At 37.8% G+C, this 24,950-nt stretch overlaps 1 protein-coding gene across 1 annotated transcript in view; it reads left to right on the top strand.

Moving 5' to 3' along the window:
• The window catches only part of LOC127633152 (astrotactin-2-like), an 875,437-nt gene that overhangs the window by 240,503 nt on the left and 609,984 nt on the right, over positions 1–24,950 (top strand). The window contains exon 3 of the mRNA XM_052112037.1: positions 15,203–15,596. Within this exon, the coding sequence (XP_051967997.1) occupies positions 15,203–15,596 (394 nt within the window). The remainder of the gene's footprint in view (positions 1–15,202; positions 15,597–24,950) is intronic.

The following is a 24,950-nucleotide window of genomic DNA, read 5'->3' as shown; positions in this document are numbered from 1 at the left end:
TCTTGGTCGACCAAGTTTTGATTGGTTGGATGATCACAGAAAAAAAAACTCTATAGGAAACTGACGAACACCCGTATTACTGCTGGCTGCTAGGTGGTAGTATGGGGTAAATTTCGTTAAGCAGGGTTAGAGTTAAGTCTACACAATAAAGCAAGACACCTTGATTTCAAACTTGGAACTTTATTTTGGAACTTAACTTGGAAAATTTAAATGAAACTGGATATAAGTGCAATAATATTATATATGTGTGTGTATATATTAGTATATATACACACACATATATACGTAAATACACACACACACACACACACACATATATATATATATATATATATATATATATATATATATATATATATATATAAATATGCAATATTTTCTTACATCGTCAAGACACGGATTGGTAAATATTCTTGCTTTAGTGATTTTGCATTGAAAATGTAGCAAAGTTTTTAAAAAAATTAACATTTTGCAAATACATTTCTAAATTCAAATTGCACTCCAAATGAAACAAGAAAACAATTAAAATAATGAAGTGATCATATATATATATATATATATATATATATATATATATATATATATATATATATATACTGTATATATATATACTGTATATATATATATATGTCATAAAGTTGTAACACAGAAGCTTGACTAACTGAGTTATGATGCAATTTGAATTTAGAAATGTATTTGCAAAATGCAAAGTATATATATATATATATATATATATATATATATATATATATATATATATATATATATACTGTATCCATCTAAACATGCAGGTGAAAAATTGCTTTAAAATTGCTAATATAAATGAAGACATAAAATCAATAATATCGATACGATAATAAGCACTAAATTATAAATCACAGTTCGAGGTGAGCATGTTTTTGTATTAGTTTATGTTTTAATCACAGATGTATAGGCTGCAGTGTTGCATTCACAATTAACTGCTCTGTGGAAATAAAGCGAACTGAACTCAAAGCACCTCCTGCGCTGAGATATCATTTGCCGCACTCATAGATGATACTGTTCTTGCTAAATAAATAACAAATTCAGAAGACAGAAACAAATAAAGAGTGAGAACCTTTTACATGTGTGTGTTCTACAAGACTGCACGCTTCCAAACAAACAGCGCTTCACATATGTGCATAGACGGCTTTTCTATCATCTGTTATAATAATATAATAAAGTGGAGTTTATTTAAGTGTAATTTCATAATACTAATAGCCTAATAATAATAATAATAATAATAATAATTCTATATATTAATGGGAAAATTAGCTAAATATCGTCTTGACATCGTCAAAGGTATCAGCTATTGGCGATCACTCTGACCATCGTCGATCCCAGAGATCATCGTCTGTCGGCACAACCCTAATGTGCATTTCTCTCTTCTTGCTGGTTTTTCCGACACATTCAGAATCATTACCACTTTTTTCGTTGCGCTGCTGCTGTGGCTCGCTTCTTGCGTGCACTTGTAAAATTTATATTTTAAAAGCTCATTATACGGTTTATTATTTCTCTGTAATGTAGAAGAGTGTTAGCAATGTTACTTATATCATCCTTTCTCAGCCCTGGAACTCGAACCATTTTCTGATGCCCCCCATCATTAATATCATAAAACTAATGCCTACTAGTCGATTAGGAAAATCTTTGGTCAGGGACAGCCCTAGTCATGGGTTCGATTTCAAGAAGAACTTACAAACTGAAAATTGAACTTGAATGCAAGTAAGCTGCTTTGGATAAAAGCATCTGTAAAATGAAAATACAAAAATGGTAAACGCTGCCCCCAGTGGCCAAAGTGGTGTGTGTTCTTAGCCGTATGGGCTTGTGTGAGTTCCATGTTCCACGTGAAATGTGTAACAGAGGGGTGCCAAAAGCGAATTGTAAAGCGAGTTCTTTACAGCTGTTCAGGATGTCATAAAGTTGTAACACAGAAGCTTGACTAACTGAGTTATGATGCATTTACAGTTTTTTTTTATTTTTTATGGTGATACAATTTTTTCCATCCCTTAAGAAAGAACAATACAACTATGCATTTCTTTTGGGATTTTATGCAATTTTTATCTTATTTCAATGTAAATTTTGAAATTGTACCATTCATTTGCATAAGCAAATTTTTGAAAGAAAGAAAGAAAAAAAACTATTCTGAACCTACACTTCTATAAGTTGAAAAAATTAGGAAAATATGAGAATGTGACTTGAACTGGAAGCAAATTGGTAGCATCTGGTGAACAAAATATAAATAATATGACTTGAAAACCATGTCATGCCAGTAACAGCCAGTAGATATACCTTCTGTAGTCTGATGGATTGTTGACACCTAATTTTATATTTTATCACAATTGTCTAATGTAAAAATGCTCAAAGTTTTTTGTGAGGTTTTCGTTTAGGGGTAGGTTTAGGGATAGTCGTACAGTATAAAAATCATTATGTCTAAGGATAGCTGCTCCAACGTGTGTGTGTGTGTGTTCTACATTGTGAGTGTGTTATCATTTTACTGTGGATGTTTTAGAGTCTCAACCTGTCTGTTGTTTTCTGCATTGTGGCTGATTTATTGATTGTATGTAACAGATCCAAAAAACATTGCTCTGTTTTTTGGTCTTTGCCATTCATTTTCAATGGTCGGTCATTTTTGACAGCAAAAGTGTTGCCTTTTTTTTTATGATCACTTCGACTTTTCGAATCAAGTCAAAAAAAAAATTTATCTTCATATGGCAAATGGAGTAAAAGTCACCAAGTCTTGGTACTGCTCAGATAAATGAAACCATCTTTTTTATATTTAAAAACATTATTTCTGTCAAAAATGGCCGAATACTATAGGAGGGTTAAGGACACGTTTGATTTTAATGACTTGGTTCTTATTTTTGTAACTATGTAAAACCTGAGTCCAAAAGATCAATTAAGACCATAGAGTAATTTATTACTTATAGTGATAATTGAGTTGGTGTCTTGATCTTGTTGTCTTGAGACCTTTTGAAGATCACATAAACATTGTCTGGGTCTGCGTTTCAAAATGAAAAGTCTTGGTCTGGATCTGGGTCTCAGTTTATGATTCCAGATAAATTATAATTAAAGAAGATAAATACCTCAACCACAGACCAGATATGTATGTCCCCAATATGGAGTATTCAAATACTACTACACTTTTTGTAGTTGGGGGCTGGTAGGTCTGGATATTAGGAGGTATGGTATGAGTCTTGGTCTGTATCTTAGCTGTGTGGTATTGGGTCTTGAAAGGTCTGGGATTGGTCTGGGTCTTTGGGGGTTCTGGTATTGGTTTGGGTTTTAGGGGATCTGGTATTGGTCTGGATGTTAGGGGTTTGATTTTGGCCTGGGAAGGATATTGCAAAATTCACTATCTTGTGGATTCCCATTGAGATGACTAATTTTCCCATGGAATTTGCTGTGCAAAGGTAAATGTGACCACAGCTTAAGGGGGTATAATACTGGTTTGGGTCTGAAGAGGTCTGGTACTGTTCTGGGTCTAAGATGTCTAATATCGGTCTGGTCTTAGGAGGCATCCACCATTATACTACCTGCAACCAACCAGCAAGTAGCAAATCATAACTCATAGCTGTTACTTAACTAAAGCCTATTGGTTATTTGTTAAAAGAAGGTATAAGCCCTTTAATACATCCAATGCAAACTTCCAGTTTCTACAGGAAGAAAAAACTCAAGAAGGAAAAGACCACTCAATCAAGTGAATTCATGGAAGTCAATAGGGTCCATTTTGATTATATGTTGACTTTAAACCTAGTTTGCAAGAAATCAGGAATCTGTGTTCTTTTAGTTACATACTTCAGAAGTCAGCAGCAAGCTTGACTGTCTCTGCCTGTCTTACTAACTTTGTTTACTCCACTTTCATTGGAGAGTCCCCCCACCGTCAGTTGTGTAATGAGGTCACGTCTGCTGGACTGATATCCGTGTCTCCTGGGTGCCATGCATTCCAGATGACACAAACCCTAACTCTTTACTAACACCCAACCGTAAATCAAATGGACGGCCAAATTTCTGAACAAATCTGCTGTTGGAGTGCAATCAAAGCAAAGAGGAGCACAGACAGATCAAGAGCAAGAGAGCGATGATTGGGGAATCTGGACAGATCGAGTGGACATATTGTGCTCCGTGTGTGTTTTGGTGTGGGTGGATGCACAGGCTGAGTATTCAAGGCTACGGTAACACTGTGAATTTTTCTGGGTTTTCTCAGGATTAATGTAATCAGGTCATAGGAACAAACTAGAAATAAAAGGTCTTTTAATATAAGCAGTCTCATTTGTGTGGATTCAAGGTTCAGTTTAAAATTTAATTTGAATTTCATATCGAGACGGAAAAAGAGGATAAAGGTAATTGATATCAATTATGATTATTAACAATGAAAGCAGTTTTGTAATGTAAAAAAAAAAAGGGATATCTCATACAGAGTCAAAAAACTTTACTATAGCTCTGTTTTATGGCATCATATTCACGCTCCAGACAGGAAGGGTGTTCTAAACATTTTGGATAAATTGTTCTTACTGGAAAGATATCTTGTTTGGACAAAGTCTAAGGCTTCAACACATGTATCCTTTGCATATAAGACAATCCCAGAATGCACTCCAATTGGCTCAGTGAAAAAAATACATCCAAGAAGTTGATGATAAATATATTTCAATCAATATTGCAAACTATAGACTATGAATAACGGCATCTAATTAAGAATGCATTCTGAAAGGAAATATTTACTCAGAAGAGGCTCTTTTGTAGCTCAGGAGACATAATAGGGTACTCAGTTATGTTTCATTGAAGCCTCAACAGATTAATGTTTCATTGAAGCTTCAATAGATTAATTTATGAAAAACATTTAACAATACAGATTTTGGGGGGCCAGGGTAGGTCAGCGAGTATTGACATGAGTCATGAGATCCAGCCAGGTCTCCTAAACAACCAAATTGGCCCGGTTGCTAGGGAGGGTAGAGTCACATGGTGTAACCTCCTCGTGGTCGCAAATAGGGATTCTCGATCTCGATGGGGCACGTGATAAGTCATGCGTGGATCGCAGAGAGTAGGGCCCTGTCCCATTTCTCCCCCCTTAAAACTTCCACTTGGTTTTGAGTGCCCTCGAAAGTAAAGTCCCCTCAACGAGGGAAGTGGAGTTGAAGATCTTTCCCTATGAAATGGGACACCACTATATGCAAATTAGCTGCAAACCTCACTACGCCACGCGCAACGTCGACGTGTCTACTACTACTATTTTCATTCAGAAAATGCCGGTTCCAGCTGTTGTGTTGCCTGTTGTGTGGGCTGTGTTCGTGTATCTACGTCTGATGAATCAACAGAGAAGGCATGTGGAATATAGAAGACGCATTCGCCGTCTTCTTTGCCTTGAGGATTTATTTCAGGTATGTCCGATTTGTTTAAATATTTTGACGTTATATGTTTACGTTACCTCAGCTGTTGATGATTTAACGCTAGCCCAAATTTAGAAACAGCAGACACTGCACTTTACAACAATCACCGATTGTGCTCAGTGCTGATTCTGACGTCAAGTTTGGGTTTAGAGAGAAATGACAGCGCACTGTGAAGGGACAGATGATGCGCGGCTATTTTTAATAATTTTACCTCACATATCTTCTTTTTATAATCCTTAGAAGCCAAAATCGAAAATAAAATTAGATTAACTACCCAGATCAGATGCATATTTGATTGGCAGACTCTTTTGAAGCACTCGGCAGATTTCATATGAACATCGCCAGATAGCTTCGTGAAATATTTTCTAACATTAGTGTTCAAAACTCAACAGTCCATTAGATGTTCATCAAACTAACATATTCCAACATATTTCGAATTTTTAACATGCTTATTTTGCTGAAAATATACTTACAATTCAGTTGCTCCTTTCCAGCGGTGTCCGCCATCTTAGTTGAAAAATTTGGCCGGCTCGCTGAGTTCGTAAGGTATCCTGGGTAATTTCATCTTCCACTTCGTTTTAAGCCTGCATCGGACCGCACTATGTTTTGAGGGTTGATTTTAAGGGGAGAATATCACTCCCCCTTGCTCTTTAGAGTATTGGGACACCCTACCCCTACACGAGAACGCGCAAAAACAAGGGTTAGGGCAGAAATCTAGGGTAAGGGGAGGTATTGGGACGGGGCCTAGCATGAGCCTCCCGTGCTGTGAGTCTCTGCAGTGTCATGCACAACGAGCCAGGTGAAGATGCACGGATTGACTGTCTCAGAAGCGGAGGCAACTGGATTTAGGTGAGTAACCACGCCACCATGAAGACCTACTAAGTAGTGTGAATTGGGCATTCCAAATTGGAAGAAAAGGGGATAAAAAAAAAAATACATACAAAAAACAGATCCTGACTTAGAAACACATTCTTTTCTGAATCTTCCATTTTCAAGATGGTTCCATCAGGTCTTGCAATAAACCTGGCATTACACAAACGTTTTAATGAATTTAATGAAAACACCTATTGACAGAAACAGTCATATAAAATGAGTCAACAGCAGTGGAACAGAGCTTTTGAGATCTAAACAAAGAAAAAAACAACAACATTGTCTCACAGAATATTACTATAAGTAAATTTTTCGAAATGTTAACACTAGAGGGGCAACAACAACTGTGCGTTGTATTCACATTAACACAAATCATGAGTACAACGGCTTATTATGACTTTATAAACACTTATTTGTCACACTATTACTCACACACAGCTATGTTATGATATCTAAACACCTTTTCTTTAATGCATCATTTTAAATATTCTAAATATTTTAACGCATTTATTACAGACCTACCTACATTAACACACTTATTCCATTGTAATTTGCTAGAGTGTTGAATTTTAGATTTGTAAGACCCCGTTTCGAGACCATTTAAAGAGGCAAGCTGACATGTGAGATGAGAGTGTCAGTGAAGCAACACAAAATGATGTGGTTGCTTCAGAAAATTCGCTTTTTCCTTTCTCATTTTGTTTTTAGACATTATGGCTTTGATTGCACTGCAGGAAAAAAAATCTAATTTATTTTCAAATATGTTTTTTTTTTTTAGATTGACTGTTCAAACTGCAGGTTATATGTGGACAGATCATGTTTTTTTCTGTTTTAGACAGCAGTCGCTTTTGCTAGCATGCCACGTTAGTTGTCATAGTAACGATACAAACTTGCGTATTCTCAATGCGTCAGAGTTTAGCAATGAATGTTTTCATGAGGGCAGTTTCAAATATTACATTTGTCACAGACAACAGCTTTAAAAAACTAAAGGTGGCATATGCAATGTTTATTGCTACTAGGGTTTACAACAGTCCTGTTTTAGCCAATCTGTCCTGTATTTTATCCCAGCCTGTTGTTGTAACGATTCTGGCTGTGACACAGGAGCAGACGAAGACGATGATGATGAACCCAAGTGCAGTTTATTAAACAAAAGTGAGATCCAAAACCCTTACTACAAATGTGAACTAAATATACACATGAACTACTAGACTAAACTAACTTACATGACTTGGCATAAAACATGAACTTGACTTTGCTAGACTTGACATGACATGATACAACAAAGTTACACTCACAATACTCGACACTAGACAATGGCAACATGAGGGCTTAAATACATGGACATGGGGAAACATAAGCCAATGAACAAACAGAAGACAATAAGCATACACCAATTACATGAAAGAACCAATAACAAGACTAAGAACCAATGACAACAAGACATGTAAACATGGAGGGAAACATATGACATGAACAGGACTAAACGTTTCAAAATAAAAGACATGAAAAACAGAAACCAACAGAATCAACATGACAGTTGTTCTGTATTTTAGCGAATAGAGAAGCATTCCGTATCCGTGTGCGTCATTCAATACCTTATCGCGCTGTTGTGGCTCACCGCTGATGTGTGTTACCTTACCTTAGCGCATCTCTTTGTGTGAGTAAAGCCAATACCTAGATTATTTTAGAGGTTTACACTGCTTTGGCTGGTCTGTAACATATACATGACACATGGGTGCGTTCCATTAAGAAGTGATCATCACATTGCCCTATTCCTCTCATAGAATTTACGAGTTTATTTTGTAGAATTTCATACAATTTTGTTCGTATGAATTCGTACGATTTCATCAAGTGCAATTGTCAATATGTGTAATGTGGAAGTAAATGCAAGTTCCACGTGCGAGGTGTCAAGGACATGCTTAAAAAGACCAGACTGATCTCACAGTGAAATAAGAAAAAAATGGTGGAATTTTCTTTAGCTAAAATCCATCTGTTTCCTATAAGGTTCCTATAGCTCTGGTACAGCATGGCACCAAAAATGACTGGGTCATGGGTAGGGTTGCCCCCTAATAGTCGACCAAACGTTAGTCGATGAGAAGAGTCTTGGTCGACCAAGTTTTGATTGGTTGGTTGATCACAGAAAAAAAACTCTATAGGAAACTGACAAACACCCGTATTACTGCTAGCTGCTAGGTGGTAGTATGGGGTAATTTTCGTTAAGCAGGGTTAGAGTTAAGTCTACACAATAAAGCAAGACACCTTGATTTAAAACTTTGAACTTTATTTTTCATTTATTTAAAAAAATGTTTTAAATGAAACTGGATAAAAGTGCAATAAAAATGTGTGTTGTTGAAAAAATGTGTGTTGTTGAAAGATGTTTTTACAACTGTTGTGAAGGGCAACATCTCTCTGGCAAAGAACCTACTTCATCTGTGCATTATCTACCGGTAGGATATATATATATATATATATATATATATATATATAATTTTCAGATTAAGCAGGGTTAGAGTTAAGTCTACACAATAAAGCAAGACACCTTGATTTCAAATTGGAACTTTATTTTTCATTTATAAAAAAAAAAAAAAAGATAAGGACAGCTTATCTAAACCTAATCGATCAGTAGAGTGTGTAAACAAGATAGGAAGCTGCTGTGTGCGAAAGAAGCAAGTAATTGTCACGTATTAGATGGAAACGACGTCCAGCGATGTTAGCTAAAGTGAAAGTCGTCCAAGTTTATACGAGTGCAGTCATACGATATCATACAAATTAGCCAAATTTAGAAAAGTCGTATGTATCCTTATGATTCATTTGAGAGTGTGTTAATTTTAGCTGTTTGGAATGCAGTACATGTCTTCTTGACAAAACAACCTGTCATGCACAATAAATTACCAAACAAAAACCCATGAAAATCTGATCTGACCGTTCGGACTGAGACGCATTGAGAAAAATCTTATTTTAACCTACGAAAGTGGTTTGGATCATGCTTGTAAAAAGTTTTTTTTTTTTTTTTTTTGCCTGTTCAGACTGTTTAAACCTAAACAGATTTGAGTCAGATAGACCAAAATATCAGATTTTTTCTGCCTGTGTGAACAAAGCCTATTGGTTGGGTTTAGGTGTTGGTCAAGGGTAAGGATGTCTGTTTTTGTTTTTTTGTTTTTTATTCACCATTGGTTAGGTTTAAGTTAAATTTTAGGTTAGGGTGTTACATTTTATTCTTTAAATCCACCATCTAAAATTCACCCTTTAAAACCACATCTTATTACAACACCATTTCACTTGCTTTTGACGCTCCTTGCTGGACATTTCAATGAAGCATTGAAGCCAAACGTGTACAGAAGCACATACATGTTTTGCAAAAATGTATGGTAACGTAATGTTCATGGGACCAGGCTGGGAAAAATACACAGCAAACCAGGCCTGAAAACCAAACCTGCCTCACCTCGTCCAGTACAGGCTGCTTAACATTATAGAATTTTTTTATAATTAATATTTTTACTTTCTAATCGTAGGGTTAGGTTAGATTTTTTTAGGTTCGAATTTTTTGAAGGCCATAATCACACAAAATGTGCAGGTACCACTGAGAGTGTAACCTCTCTCTCTCTTCAGATGTCTCACTCTAAGTGTACATACAACAGCTTCTATGGTCAAAAAGAATGTTCTCCTGGGAGCGAACAATACAGAGAAAGACAAGAAGACAGGAGAATGTGACGGGGATGGCAGGCAGGGTATCAGACTCTCTGATCTGTGCTTGGATTGAAGTGGGAGGAGGCAGCTGGCACAACACATGGCACTTAAACATCACACTGTGCAAGGAGACGTCAGCACACAGCTCTCGGCGCAGGAGTCCACTCCGACTCTAATAAGCCCGCTCACACGTCAGAGCCGCCCAGAGTTCCCTGCGGGTAACAACACTCCCCATCCCACATCTTTACACCCCAGGGTATCCAGATTGAGCAGATGCCGCAGTGTCTGCATGCAGAATTCTGTCTTTGTGTGTACTTCTATGTTTGCAGGGTGTGTTTTATATGCCGGTGTCTGTGTGCGTTTCGTGTGATTTTTGCCAGAGAGATAAATGTAGGATGGACCTCTCATGGCGACATCGGCTTTGCCAGCTCTGGGAGTTGTTTGCCTGGGCACAGATGGCATGAACAGTGCTTAGCAGGTGCTGGATGATATTCACCCATGTTGTGTTGTTTTTATCCTGGAGTTTTGTCCTAAAGGCATGGATTTTCTGCAGTGTTCACCAGGTGAACAGAAGACAAGGATGATTTTCACTGGCTGTGCACTGGTACACCTGCTGCTGGAGGTGTGATTTACATTATCTACTCTACAGTATAGAGTTTTACTCTGGTAAATAGATTGGTGTATAAAACAAATTTTGGTAATACATAAATGTCCTCTTTGTTCAGGGTTTATAAAGATGACTAATATGTCATTTAATAATACATAATAAATAATTTAAATGAGGTGACTTTCATGTAATACTATCCAAATAGAAAATGCCCATCTACTGCACTTTGGTTTATGGACAAGCGGCAGTGCATGAGTTGTAATTTCAGAGGTCATTCTAAATTCAGAGATTAATAAGAGCACTCTAGTAATGTTAAATGGTACCACAGGGAGAGGTAGAGGAGGATAGAGGAAGGTGTAGATCACAAATTTTAGCATTTGGATGTCGTGCTAGACATTGGCTAGACCTGATAACAGAGTATTTGATCAGACCATGAAGATGAATTAAAAGTGTGACTTCCATGCAATACTTCCCTAACAGTGATCATTTTAACTAACATGTTATAAATGCATAATAAATACACTTGACTTATACAAACCAACAACATAAAATGCTCTAATTTGTGATTTACTGCATGTCACAATGCACATACATGTCTTCATGCTCATTCACAGCACATATCATTTAATACAACCTGACGATCGTTAAACGATATGGAACCATACTGTACATTAAAAAATGCTTCATATGTGTCCACTTTATATTATGGTACATTTTCATAGCATTTGTAAATTCATTATTAGTAATTAACAAACCCATTTATAAAACCATTAACAACGGGAACATTAATGTGAAGAGTTACCCCCTTTTTTTCTGAACAATTCGTAAATCCCAAAAACATTCATAAGAAAATGTGGCTATAAATGTGGTTTATGAGGACATTTCTAGATTCGCCATCACTTAGAAAACATACTAAACTATGTTTTTTTGAAAATGTAAAAATGCAGAACGTTTTTTGTAAAATCATATATTTGTTAATATGTCATCCGTGTCAAATTGACCAAAACACAACATAAGGGTAAATATTTAGGGTAAGGGTTTTTTTCAAATCGTGTAAGCAATACTAATAGTGATACTTGGCTTAGCAAGCACCACTAATATTGCACCACAGCTGCAAGATAATATCTTTATTTAATTTCTAAACAAAATGTGCATGGTAAATACAACTTTGGAGGCAAAGTCTGAAATATTATTCAGTAATTTAATAAAGCAGGTATGCTATGTAATTTGAACCTTGTAAAGGCTGATATTATACTGCATTCTATTCATATTGTCATGTTTTGATACTGTATGTCTGTAGAGATTTGATGTCTGCTGTCTAGCCAGATGTTTGCTTGGGTGATGCGATTTAAGAATATGAACATCAATAATTGTGTCCTGATGCTTGCAAATCTTAATATTACTTACAGTAATTTATGTGGCAGTTGGTTGGTAAAGGGTAATGCGCAATACCGTTTGCCCATTTTTGTAATGTTTCTACTTTTTTTATTATTGAGAGGTGCAGAAACCCTTTTTCTTCACAACCTGATTCTTCTTATCCAGCTGTAGCAATTCAATTTCCATTCTTAACATTTGCCAACCTATTGTTTTAAAGCTTAATACAACAGACAGTGAATGCAGAGACTCCCATGAGTGCTTGAAAGTTTAAAGAATGTCTCAGCCTCTCTCATTTTTCTGCATTTAATTTTGAGGGAAGTTTACTTTCAGTAGCTATGCTGCTGCTAGAGATTAATGGACACATTCACTCGGGGCTGCATTGTTCCCATTTAAAAAAATGCCCATCTACCGCATCTATCTATGATTTATGGACAACCGGCAGTGCATGAGCTGTAATTTGAGAGGGGTTTGTTTTTCCTCATGAAGATGGAATTATTTAATTCAGAGATTAATAACAGCACTCCAGTCATTTTATATAGTACTGCATAGAGAGGTTGAAGGGGATAGAGGAAGGTATAGATCACAGATTTTAACCTTTGGATGCTGTGTTAGACATTGGCAAGACTTGATAAAAAGATGTTTTTTTTTTGAACCTCAGAGGTTCCTAGGCATTTGCATAACATCCAGCACTAATTTTGAATCAACTCAATGAATCAGTGAATAAATTCAGGATGAAATTTGCAGATCAGTATTTGTTATAAAGCTACATATTTCATCATATGTTGTTGAATATCCACCTTGAGTTGGTCAATGTCTGATCCTCATTTTCTTCCTTTGTTCTGCTTTGATCAGCTGCATAGTTGAATTAAAGTAGAGTGCATTCCCATAGAAAAGATATATTGCAAATGAGACCTCTTTAATATCTCAGCGTTTCTCCTAGACACCAGTGAGATTTGGCTATGTCCACACATTGATTTTAGTATATTTACTCAAATGCACTGAAGATTGAGACTCGCTCATTTTGAAAATGCTCTCCATAACTGCCTACAGTGTTTTCAAACTTAAACGGATTAGTGTGGGCGATGGGTGTCCTAAATGGCGAGCAAATGAAGACATTTTCCTTGAGTCTCCTGCTACTCATTTGTTTTTTCTCAAGAAAAAGACCCAACATTCTGATGTGCATCCTCTAGAGACTGTCTCAACAATGTCCCAAACGTTGCTCAGATTTGCCAAGATAATTACGTCTGCTATAAAATCAGAGATTTCAAAATGAGCTCAAAATGTTCTCATGAAGACCACATTATCTGAGCTGTGTGTCCATATATATATATATATTGTATAGCTCTATACTCTTTTGATATGTCAGTATCAAATAAATTTCTCCTGTGTCATTTTACACCTGAGACAAAAATTTAAACAAAGTAGTACTCCAGTGCTAAAGGCCTCTATGGATGAAATGAGGAACCTACAAGCAATACAGTTTTATCCCTGGGTTGAATGTTTGATAACATATAGAAACACTGCTTGGCTTTCCGTTTGAGAGAAAGTCTCATAAAAGTGCATGATACAGAGCAGAAAGCAGAATCAAGTCAAATTTGGTTCCATTGTTTCAAATAATGTTCCAATGTAATTAAAATCAGTATGTTGCTCGCCGTATCTGTCAGCTCAGTCCTCCTCTCCTCCCTCTTCAATACAATAGCAGATTTAAGAGCATTACACACAAACGGCTCACGAGAGAAGCGCTCTTTGATGTCCCTGACATGCCATGAAATAAGACAAACCATGATATCTTTAGCTGTTTTATGGGTGCTGCGCCTTTAGGCCAGACACTTGAGCTGGTGAAGTTACAAGAAAAGCTCAGTGGCACCTAACAAGATTCTGAGAAAAAAATACAATGTTTGAAGTCTATGGATATGCATCATTTAATATTCCCAAATTCATGGTTAATTCTTTGCTACATCATGCAACATATGTCAAGGAAGACTTAGCAAAGTCCTTTTTAAACAGATCAATTTGTTTGGCAGTCATCTTTGTAAGGGCCGTATCTGTCAAAGGCTGCTACTTTGTAGTCATGCAAGTGCAGCTCCTATTTGCATGAATGGGGTAAAGACGAAGTTTCCAATAGTGTATGCCAAGCTCATGTTTCAATAATATGTCAAATCAGCAGTAATGTTGAAGAAAATGGGTATCAAAGGAACCAATTTGGTCCAGCTAATGCGCCAACACCATTTAAAGTAAGAACAGAGGTATTTATTTAAAACCTGCTCATTTATTTAAAAGGCAGGACTTTTGTTTACTATGATTTCATTAGGTAAGACTTGTTCTTGGATCAATATCCTTTTTGGTTCTGGAACAACAGCCCTATCAACCACTCAGATGGGTTAGGGCTTGGGTTGTGGCTTAAACAATATTATTGTTAACCTATCAGGTTGGGTTAGGGTTAGGATTGGGGTTAAGGTTGCGCTTTAAAAATGAATTTTGTTTTGACAAATACAAACCACCACTTCTTTTTCCAATGTTGTGATTGTGATATTCCCTTCATTTTTCATCAAGTGGCTTATTTACTTTTTTACTGTCAGAAAATAAAATGCAAAAACTGCAGCAATATTCTCATAGCAACACCAACTGTACCCTTTATATGAATGTACTTGTATCTTTGTTTTTATAATCTATCCCTAAATGTTAAAAGACATTAAGACTGTAATTTTCCTAAAGACTATAATTTTGAAACATATGTTGGAAATCATGACCACTCACACTAAAATGAAGACTCCAGTCATATCATTAACCTTATAAAATCAGTTTTATAAGTTTTATTTATTCTACATGGAGAGGTTCTGCCATGTTAGAATCACATGACCAGCCATATACTACTGGCTTAATCTCAGTAACCGTCCTGTTATTTGACATTTTCCGTCACTGATTAAAGTAATCATGGCTGACTACGAATACTAAATAGCTACAATGGCATCTGAAACTGAAAACTATTGATTTTAAAATATGCTGCACCCAAGCCCCTAGGTGTCAGTGTAAGTTCAAGATGACACATAGACAAAAGTTACTGAGTGCACCTTTTAAGTGTAAAGAGGGTACAGTGGGTGTAACTTTGAGGCTACCTTTAAAGGTATAGTTTTTGCACATTTTCTTTCTGACTGTCTCCAGACTCATTTGAACTGTTATTGTTTCAATGTAGTTTACAATTGTTTTTTCTGGACTTTTGAACTTGGACATCAAGTATTGACATCTCTGTCTTGTCTTTTAGGGTGGTCTGATTGCTCTTCTTCTTCTGATTTTGCTCTTCACACTGGTACTCTTCACCCGCCAGCACTGGTGCAGGCGTCGCCGTGCCCCTCAGAAGAGTGCAAGTACTGAGGCCACGCATGAAATCCACTATATTCCCTCCGTTCTCCTGGGCCCTCCGCAAAGCAGGGACAGTTTTCGTGGCACCAGACCCCTCCAGCACAGCTCCGTCATAGGCATGCCCATCCGTGAGACACCCATTCTCGATGACTGCGACTGCGATGATGATGAGCAACCCGGACAGCTGCTGGATGGGCAAGCACATCTGGATGATGATTTTTGCAGTGAGGGCACACACAGCGTGGACAGCCTGGGGAAGGGAGAGGCCAACCATAAACATAGTATGGATAATAGAGGTGAGAGCTTTAGCAAGGATTTTTGTAGCACTGTCTAAAACTACAGGTATTTTCTGAGAATAGTTGTGTACAGCTGATATATTTGGATCTTATTCAGGAGATACTGGAAGTGTTTGGAGGTCTATCCAACATTATCTCAATGTTTCTTTATGGCAGGTTTTCCTCTCCGTTCCACTCAAAACTGAATTTTGAGTGGAATGTACCCAATTAGAGTATGTTCTTGGATCAAGATCCAAGTTCAAGCCCAAACTTTACCCAAAGTTCTGAGTTTCAGTGGAATGTTGTTTCTGGACTGAAAGGATGTTGGCCAATGAAGACATTTTACATGGCAAAATCACAGTCACCATGATTTACCCAAGTAGAACATGTTGCTGGAAATCTTTCTATCAACATATTTGGCTACATTTTAATGGGTAGATTTAGGGATTTGGATTAGGCTTAGTATAAGGGATTGAACATTTTGATCAACCAATACTTTTTTTCAGATTTTAAGGGTAACATAGAGTTAGACCTATGATTGTATGATAGGAACTTTACTCCAGGACCAACAGAGGAGGTTGATCCAGGAACTATTGCTACTTAGCTGCAGTTGAAATCAGAAATGTACATATACCTTTGCCAAATACATTTAAACTCAGTTTTCCACAATTCCTGACATTTAATTGAGAAAAAAAAAACACTTCCTGTCTTAGGTCAGTTAGGATCACTACTTTATTTTAAGTGAAAATAAAATGTCAGAATAATAGGAGAGAGAATGATTTATTTTATATGGAATTTTGTCCCATTCCTCCAGACAGAACTGGTGTAACTGAGTCAGGTTTGTAGGCCTCCTTGCTCGCACATGCTTTGTCAATTATGCCCACAAATGTTCTATTGGATTGAGGTCAGGGCTTTGTGATGGCCACTCCAATACCTTTACTTTTTTGTCCTTAAGCCATTTTGACACAACTTTGGATGTACAGTATGCTTGGGGTCATTGTCCATTGACTGAGCTTTAACTTCCTGGCTGTTGTCATTAGATGTTGCTTCAATATATCCACATATTTTTCCTTCCACATGATGCCATCTATTTTGTGAAGTGCACCAGTCCCTCCTGCAGCAAAGCACAGGTGCTGCCACCCCCACCCCTCCTGCAGCAAAGCACAGGTGCTGCCACCCCCATGCTTCATGGTTGGGATGGTGATCTTTGGCTTGCAAGCCTCACCCTTTTCCTCCAAACATAACAATGGTCATTATGGCCAAACAGTTCAATATTTGTTTCATTAGACCAGAGGACATTTCTCAATAAAGTAAGATCTTTGTCCCCATGTACACTTGCAAATGTCTCTGTTACTGACGTAACCTCCATTCCCTGATGGAGGGAACGAGACGTTGTGTCGATGAGTTGACAATAAGGGTCGCTCCTGCGGAGCCCAGACATCTCTGATCTTGAGATAAGGCCAATGGAAATTGGCGTGTGGAATTTGCATGCCACTCCCCCGGACAAATGGGTATAAAAGGAGTGACGCTGCAAACACACATCAGGTATTGCACTGAGGAGCCGAGCCAAAGACCCAGCCATTTCAGCGGTCGGTTCAGCGTTGTGGCAGGAGGGACACAACGTCTTGTTCCCTCCATCAGGGAGCGGAGGTTATGTCAGTAACCGAGACGTTCCCTATCTGTCACTCACTCAACGTTGTGTAGATGAGTTGACACTAGGGGTCCCAATGGAAAACGCCACAAGAGCTGAACCGAGTTATGTGGACTAGCGGTGCGAGACAGGTAGACCTCTCTGTGCCTCATAGCCAGCGCAGCAAATGACTACCCCCATCAGTAGTATAAGGACTGCGAACTCGCCCTGAGACGAGCCGGCAGTCCCATCGCGAACTCGCTGGGACAAACAAGCGTGCTGTGGAATGGAAGATCCGTGGGGGGTTTCCCGGTGGAGAAGCTCCAATTGAAATCCCCAAATCGCCCCCAGTGCTAACCGACCCCACCTCATACCAGTGAGTAGAAGGACCAAGTCGGGGAGCTGCTGGAGTGGCTTTCTTTCTTATGAGAGAAAGCCGCGACCGCAAAGTTGCCAGAATCCTGCCCTCGCAATGAGAGCATGATCCATCCACAAGTGCTGTCCCTGCGAAGGCAGTGCCCAACACGAGAGGCAGCGATAGTGGCCGTGCGAAGCGGAGAGGAAAAAATAGAAGACTCTTTTAGAGGAAATTAAACTTATTATAAAATTATATATATATATATATTAGGGCTGTCAATGTAGTGGTCTAAGCACATAACTGGTAATCTGGTAATCAGAAGGACGCTGTTTCGAGCCCCACAGCCACCACCATTGTGTCCTTGAGCAAGGCACTTAACTCCAGGTTGCTGCGAGGGATTGTCCCTGTAATAATTGCACTGTAAGTCGCTTTGGATAAAAGCATCTGCCAAATGCATAAATGTAAATGGTGTCCCGATTAATTAATCGCGATTAATCACATATACAAATATTTGCTGAGAAAGCCCCTCATATAACAATAATTCAATATATAATGATGAAATAATTATACATAGTTATCTTATAAATATAAAAAAATATATATATAATATATATATATATATATATATATATATATATATATATATAATAAAAATATTCAGATAATTAAAATGCATTACATTCTTGTAGCAGAAGAGTTCATCATTGATAAAACAATATAAAAGTAGCTTTAGAATGCAATGTATTGTTTATTACCATATTATTGATCATAAGTCAATCATTGGCATACAGCAATCCATTTCACAAGTGAATTTGTCAATCAGTTGGAGATTTATTATGAGGGTTTGTTTAAGAACCGTCAATGTACACCTGCGTCAGACATTTGTTTTTTTTTAGAAACAAGCCAGGGGTATACATAGGGTGACCACCTGGCTATTGCTCTGTTGCAGGTCAGCAGACCTGATTTTGTGGGACAAGTGAGAGAGATAACTTACTGTTATTGTACTAGGTGAATAAATATTAATTTTATATTTGACGTATTTTTGCAGAGATGTTAAACGTTAATGACGTCACTCAGTTTGGCATAAGGTCTACAATACAAACTCATTTTAACAGCTCAGACCTACTCAATGTAAATATAATGAAGTGAAAATAATAATCTAATCGTTAAAAAGCACATTTCCAAATAAGCACATCAATTCCATTATTAAAGACTAGAAGGATTAAATGCGATCTTACCAGATTTAGTGCATCTTGAATTAAAATTTTTTGTCTGATCTGGCTGCTTCGAGTAGGGCCTTCTCATTCATTATGACTGTGGAACTCCTGGCAAGTGTAGGTGTTCACTTTCACCAGGAGTTCAGTTTTGATGAGGTCCACAGATGCTCTGTTCCTTGTCTCTGTCCACGCAGCGGTCATCAGTGAAAACACCACAAACGCGTTGGTGACAGGAATGCTCAAAGCCAAAGATATCAGAGCTGTCATGTTTGGGGCACTGAAATGCTTCAGCAGAGCTGTCCGTGAAACTTTGGTGGCATACCCTGCACTCTCCTTTTTTAAGGTCACCTATAACTTTAACCATGTATATATTGTCTCCAATTCTTTATTATACGAACAAAGACACTTTTTCTTCTCGGGAGCTCCGGATAGACCCATTTTTCTGTAGCAGTTTTTTTTCCAGTGTTTTCCCGCTCTGGCAAGAAAAAAAGGCTGTGCTGCGCATGTTCAGTGTTTTCTTATGAACTTTTTATTTTATAGTGATTTTGTAATTAAAGGACGATTAAATAAAATGATGGCGAAATAATAATAAAGATAAAAAATTATACAGACAAAATTAAAATGCGGGACACTGCTTATGACTTGCAGGAGGCGGGACAAAGCAAAATGCGGTGACAGGTGGTCACCCTACAATACGCATGCAAATTCCACACGCCAATTTCCATTGACCTTTTCTCAATATCAGAGATGTCTGGGCTCCACAGAATGACCACTTTAATGACCTAAGTGTATGTGAACTTCTGTCTTCAACTTTACATCATACTCCTGTTTTACTCCCATCAACATGCTTGTGTTGCAAAAAGAGATGTCTCCATCCTCCATCATCACACTCAAAATTCACTCTTAATCATCTGCTATGCATACCTTGCCAGGATTCTTCACAATCCCTGAAGACATCAGAAACTGGGTTAATCAAATGCCACCTCTGTCTGAAATAGATCCGGTGTGCATTAAAATCAAAGTTCAGATTATCTTCAGAGTGCTAGTAAAGTGATTTGTCTATTGTTACATGCTAATAATGGCTGGGATAGCAATTGGTAGATTTTTTTGTCATCTCTTTGAAGAGACACTGATGTGGAATATTTTAGAATGTCTGGGGGATTGATGTGAAGTCACCTGCCATCCGCAGGCTAATTATAGCCATTGACCTAAATTATTTGTAAGACATAGACTGAGAAAACCAAGTGGAAAAAAGCCATTGACTCAGGAAAGCAGCAGAGTTTTTAATTTCTTCTTCTTCTTCTTCTTCTTCTTCCTACATTGAAGTATTGAGCATTATTCATCTCATTTATTAATTTGTAAGTATTTCCAAGAATTGTACCCAATTTAGTTCATACCCACCCCTAATAGAGACAATGTAGATTTCATTTTACAAGCTTCATTTGAAATATTCATTAGTCATACATAAGTACAGTACATGATGCAGTGTAATTCATAACAGAAAGCCCTCTGTGACATTGGATACTGTTTCCACCAGGGAAATTGTTTTATTTTTATTTTATTTGAGGACTGATTAAAACTGATTAGAGATTGAGGGTGCTTAAATTATGAAATTTGGCCTCATGTAAATTAAGTGATAGTGACAAGTGATAGAGAGATTAAATTTATGACAGACAGATGTGGCGTGTCAGATATACCACCAAACACTGTAGATACGTTTTGTTGAAGGATGAAATCCTTATTCTTTTTAATTTTAAACAGTTAAAAGTTAAATAAACTCCATTCATCTGTGGAAGACCTGGATGACCGCAGAATTCATCATTCCTACGAAAGAGAGATGATGTGTTATTTGAGAAGGCCCTATAATTGTTATTTCTGTGTCTGTTTAACCATGTCTGGCAGCTTTTGAATTATACTTGTTTCAAAAAGCTTCAGGTTTCCAACATTATTTATTTATGTAAAAAAAAAAATGTTTTACAGAAAAAGGTTTTAGAAATGCTAATGTAAAATCATGTTACCAAGCACCTTACCAAACACAGTGCAGAATTGCATTGTATTTAACGAGATAAACAAAATTACCACAAAATAATGTTTTTAAAGGTCAATTGCACGAAGTTCTCAACTTGGGGGTTATGACTCATATAGGTTGCATGTCTGTTTACTTTTGTATGATAAACTATTGTTGGTTCTGTGTTGGGTCGACAAATGGTAGACTTTGGAAATCTGTTCAAAAACATTAATTATTTTCATTATGAGCAATTAAATTCTGTTTGGTGACACCTTTTATAGGCACAGAAACGTCACACTTTAATGTTACTGTAACGAACACAAGTTGAGACAGTCACAATGTCGGGGTAAAACAGCTTTATTCAAAAAGCAGGCAACAGTACAAAGGGGCAAATCCAGAGAAGAGTAGTCGAGGGGAGCGTAAGGTCGAAGCCGGGGAATCAGAGTATGACAAAACGAAACAAGCGAGAGGAAAAGACAGGGGAAGCTAGGGGAACACTAGAGCTGGCAAAGCGAAGGGGTAAACTAAACAATAACCAACAAGAGTGAAGCGAAAGGGCAGCGTATATATAGGGGAAAACGAACAGTGCAGGTGCGACTAATAGTGATTGGAACGAGTGCGGGTGAAACTAATACTCTGGTGATTGTGAGCGGCGAGAGCCAGAGAGGCGCGGTGCAGGTGAAACTAATAACAGAGAACATGAACGCTAACAAGGGGACTGTGGCGCTAAACAAGGGACAAAAGTAAAACTTACGGAAGACGAAAAGGGACAAAATGGGCAAAGAAGAGGTAAGGGCAAAACGAGACAAGGTAAATGTTACAGATACCTACATCTATACCTATATCTTTAACCTCCCGAGACCCCTGCATGACTGATGTGTGCATTTTCCATTCCCCTTTTTGATTTGTAACTAGAAGCCCCTAAGAAACATGCAATAAATTAATGCTAATAATAATATTAATAATACATTTTAGACCAAATAGCTTTCCTAAAATGTTATGTCCACATATGTGGACAGTGAGACCAAGTTGACCATTTTAAATAATACCAAGCTATAGAAAGTCAGTTTGTTTTTATTTTTATCAAATTGTTTATTATGCTTCCATTAGTGTTGGTTATTCATGTTTTTGAGATGTTACAGACATTAAATCAGAAATTTGCATAATTAATTGGTGCAGCGGTTAGCACTGTCGCCTCACAGCAAGAAGGTCGTGGGTTCAAACGGCCTGGTTGCCTCGGCCTTTCTGTGTGGAGTTTGCATGTTCTCCCCGTGTCTGCGTGGGTTCTCTCCGGGTACTCCGGCTTCCTCCCACCATCCAAAAGACATGCAGGCTAGGTTAATTGGTGTCTCCAAAAAAATTGCCCTAGGTGTGGATGTGGAGGTGAGTGTGAGTGTATGTCTGTCTATGTGTGGCCCTGCGATGGACTGGCGACCTGTCCAGGGTGTCCCCCGCCTTTCGCCCAATGTTAGCTGGGATAGGCTCCAGCCCCCCGCGACCCTGTACACAGGATAAGCGGTTGACGATGGATAATAAATTCTGAATCTATGAACTGATTACTTATTAACATTGTCCCATGTCTGCCAAACATGTTGAGTGTTCCAAACATCATCTGCAGCCTGAAACTGAACTTTAAATGGGAAGTTTGGATTGAATGCACTTAGCTTCATAGATACAGTGCCTTGCGAAAGTATTCGGCCCCCTTGAACTTTTCGACCTTTTGCCACATTTCAGGCTTCAAACATAAAGATATAAAACTGTAATTTTTTGTGAAGAATCAACAACATGTGGGACACAATCATAAAGTGGAACGAAATTTATTGGATATTTCAAACTTTTTTAACAAATAAAAAACTGAAAAATTGGGCGTGCAAAATTATTCAGCCCCCTTAAGTTAATACTTTGTAGCGCCACCTTTTGCTGCGATTACAGCTGTAAGTCGCTTAGGGTATGTCTCTATCAGTTTTGCACATCAAGAGACTGAAATTTTTGCCCATTCCTCCTTGCAAAACAGCTCGAGCTCAGTGAGGTTGGATGGAGAGCGTTTGTGAACAGCAGTTTTCAGTTCTTTCCACAGATTCTCGATTGGATTCAGGTCTGGACTTTGACTTGGCCATTCTAACACCTGGATATGTTTATTTGTGAACCATTCCATTGTAGATTTTGCTTTATGTTTGGATCATTGTCTTGTTGGAAGACAAATCTCCGTCCCAGTCTCAGGTCTTTTGCAGACTCCATCAGGTTTTCTTCCAGAATGGTCCTGTATTTGGCTCCATCCATCTTCCCATCAATTTGAACCATCTTCCCTGTCCCTGCTGAAGAAAAGCAGGCCCAAACCATGATGCTGCCACCACCATGTTTGACAGTGGGGATGGTGTGTTCAGGGTGATGAGCTGTGTTGCTTTTACGCCAAACATAACGTTTTGCATTGTTGCCAAAAAGTTTGATTTTGGTTTCATCTGACCAGAGCACCTTCTTCCACATGTTTGGTGTGTCTCCCAGGTGGCTTGTGGCAAACTTTAAATGACACTTTTTATGGATATCTTTAAGAAATGGCTTTCTTCTTGCCACTCTTCCATAAAGGCCACATTTGTGCAGTATACGACTGATTGTTGTCCTATGGACAGTCTCCCACCTCAGCTGAAGATCTCTGCAGTTCATCCAGAGTGATCATGGGCCTCTTGGCTGCATCTCTGATCAGTCTTCTCCTTGTATGAGCTGAAAGTTTAGAGGGACGGCCGGGTCTTGGTAGATTTGCAGTGGTCTGATACTCCTTCCATTTCAATATTATCGCTTGCACAGTGCTCCTTGGGATGTTTAAAGCTTGGGATCTTTCTGTATCCAAATCCGGCTTTAAACTTCTCCACAACAGTATCGCGGACCTGCCTGGTGTGTTCCTTGTTCTTCATGATGCTCTCTGTGCTTTAAACGGACCTCTGAGACTATCACAGAGCAGGTGCATTTATACGGAGACTTGATTACACACAGGTGGATTCTATTTATCATCATTAGTCATTTAGGTCAACATTGGATCATTCAGAGATCCTCACTGAACTTCTGGAGAGAGTTTGCTGCACTGAAAGTAAAGGGGCTGAATAATTTTGCACGCTCAATTTTTCAGTTTTTATTTGTTAAAAAGTTTGAAATATCCAATAAATTTCGTTCCACTTCATGATTGTGTCCCACTTGTTGTTGCTTCTTCACAAAAAATTACAGTTTTATATCTTTATGTTTGAAGCCTGAAATGTGGCAAAAGGTCGAAAAGTTCAAGGGGGCCGAATACTTTCGCAAGGCACTGTAGCTATAGGATGCACCCTTGCTCCCTATTTAGTGACAGACTTAACCTCAAGTGTGCTGTCTGTCTGCACTGCTCTCAGAACAGTTTGAAATGCACCTTATTTTCATCCTTACGCCATATAATGCCTCCGAAAGCAACATTTTCCAGTTGTTGTAAGCATCCATTAATCAATGTGAAAATGCACTTTGAATATAGGATATTTTAAATGTAGCTAAACAGTCCACGAATGTGTTGAGTGTGTTTAACAGCGTGCCATTTGGCAATATATCACTCAAAACAAAAAAAAAAAGGCATTTCGGATTAAACTAGAAACGCTGATCTTTTGACTCAAACAGGTTTCAATGTAAAAAATGTATTTGTTTTCTTACCAAATGTAGTTTCGTTGGCGTTTCAACCAAGTAGTACTCTTAAGTGTGATATTGGCTCGTGAACTTGGATGAGGGATGCGGATCATTCTAAGTGATGTTGACAAACAGACGGAGGTGGAGGCTTGAATAAATAATGAAGCACATTTTCCTGGAATCTGGGCCACACTTGCTCTAGGACTTCTACATTGGGCTCTTCAGCATTCATTTTTATTTCAATTAATTCAGACAGAAAAATATCCAGGTGGGGGGCCATAAATGCAAATTTGTTTGTTTGTTTGTTTGTTTTTTCATCTGGAAAAAAGTAAGATCACAGAATCATAAGGGAGAAATGTCCTTATATTTGCACAGGCAAACATCACTCGTATTTTCTTCAGAAAATGTAAAAATCTAGTATTCTTTGTAATGCAGTACATGAATGAAGTGGTTGTCTATTCATTTAGTTGTTCCCACATGAGAAAGGTAAAAATAATAGTGTTAGTGCTCTCTTAAAACTAAA

Source organism: Xyrauchen texanus, chromosome 3, assembly GCF_025860055.1.
Source record: "Xyrauchen texanus isolate HMW12.3.18 chromosome 3, RBS_HiC_50CHRs, whole genome shotgun sequence".
In the NCBI taxonomy this organism is placed as follows: Eukaryota; Metazoa; Chordata; class Actinopteri; order Cypriniformes; family Catostomidae; genus Xyrauchen; species Xyrauchen texanus.
The sequence above is the reverse complement of the archived record's forward strand: the minus strand, read 5'-3'. Positions and strand labels throughout refer to the sequence as shown.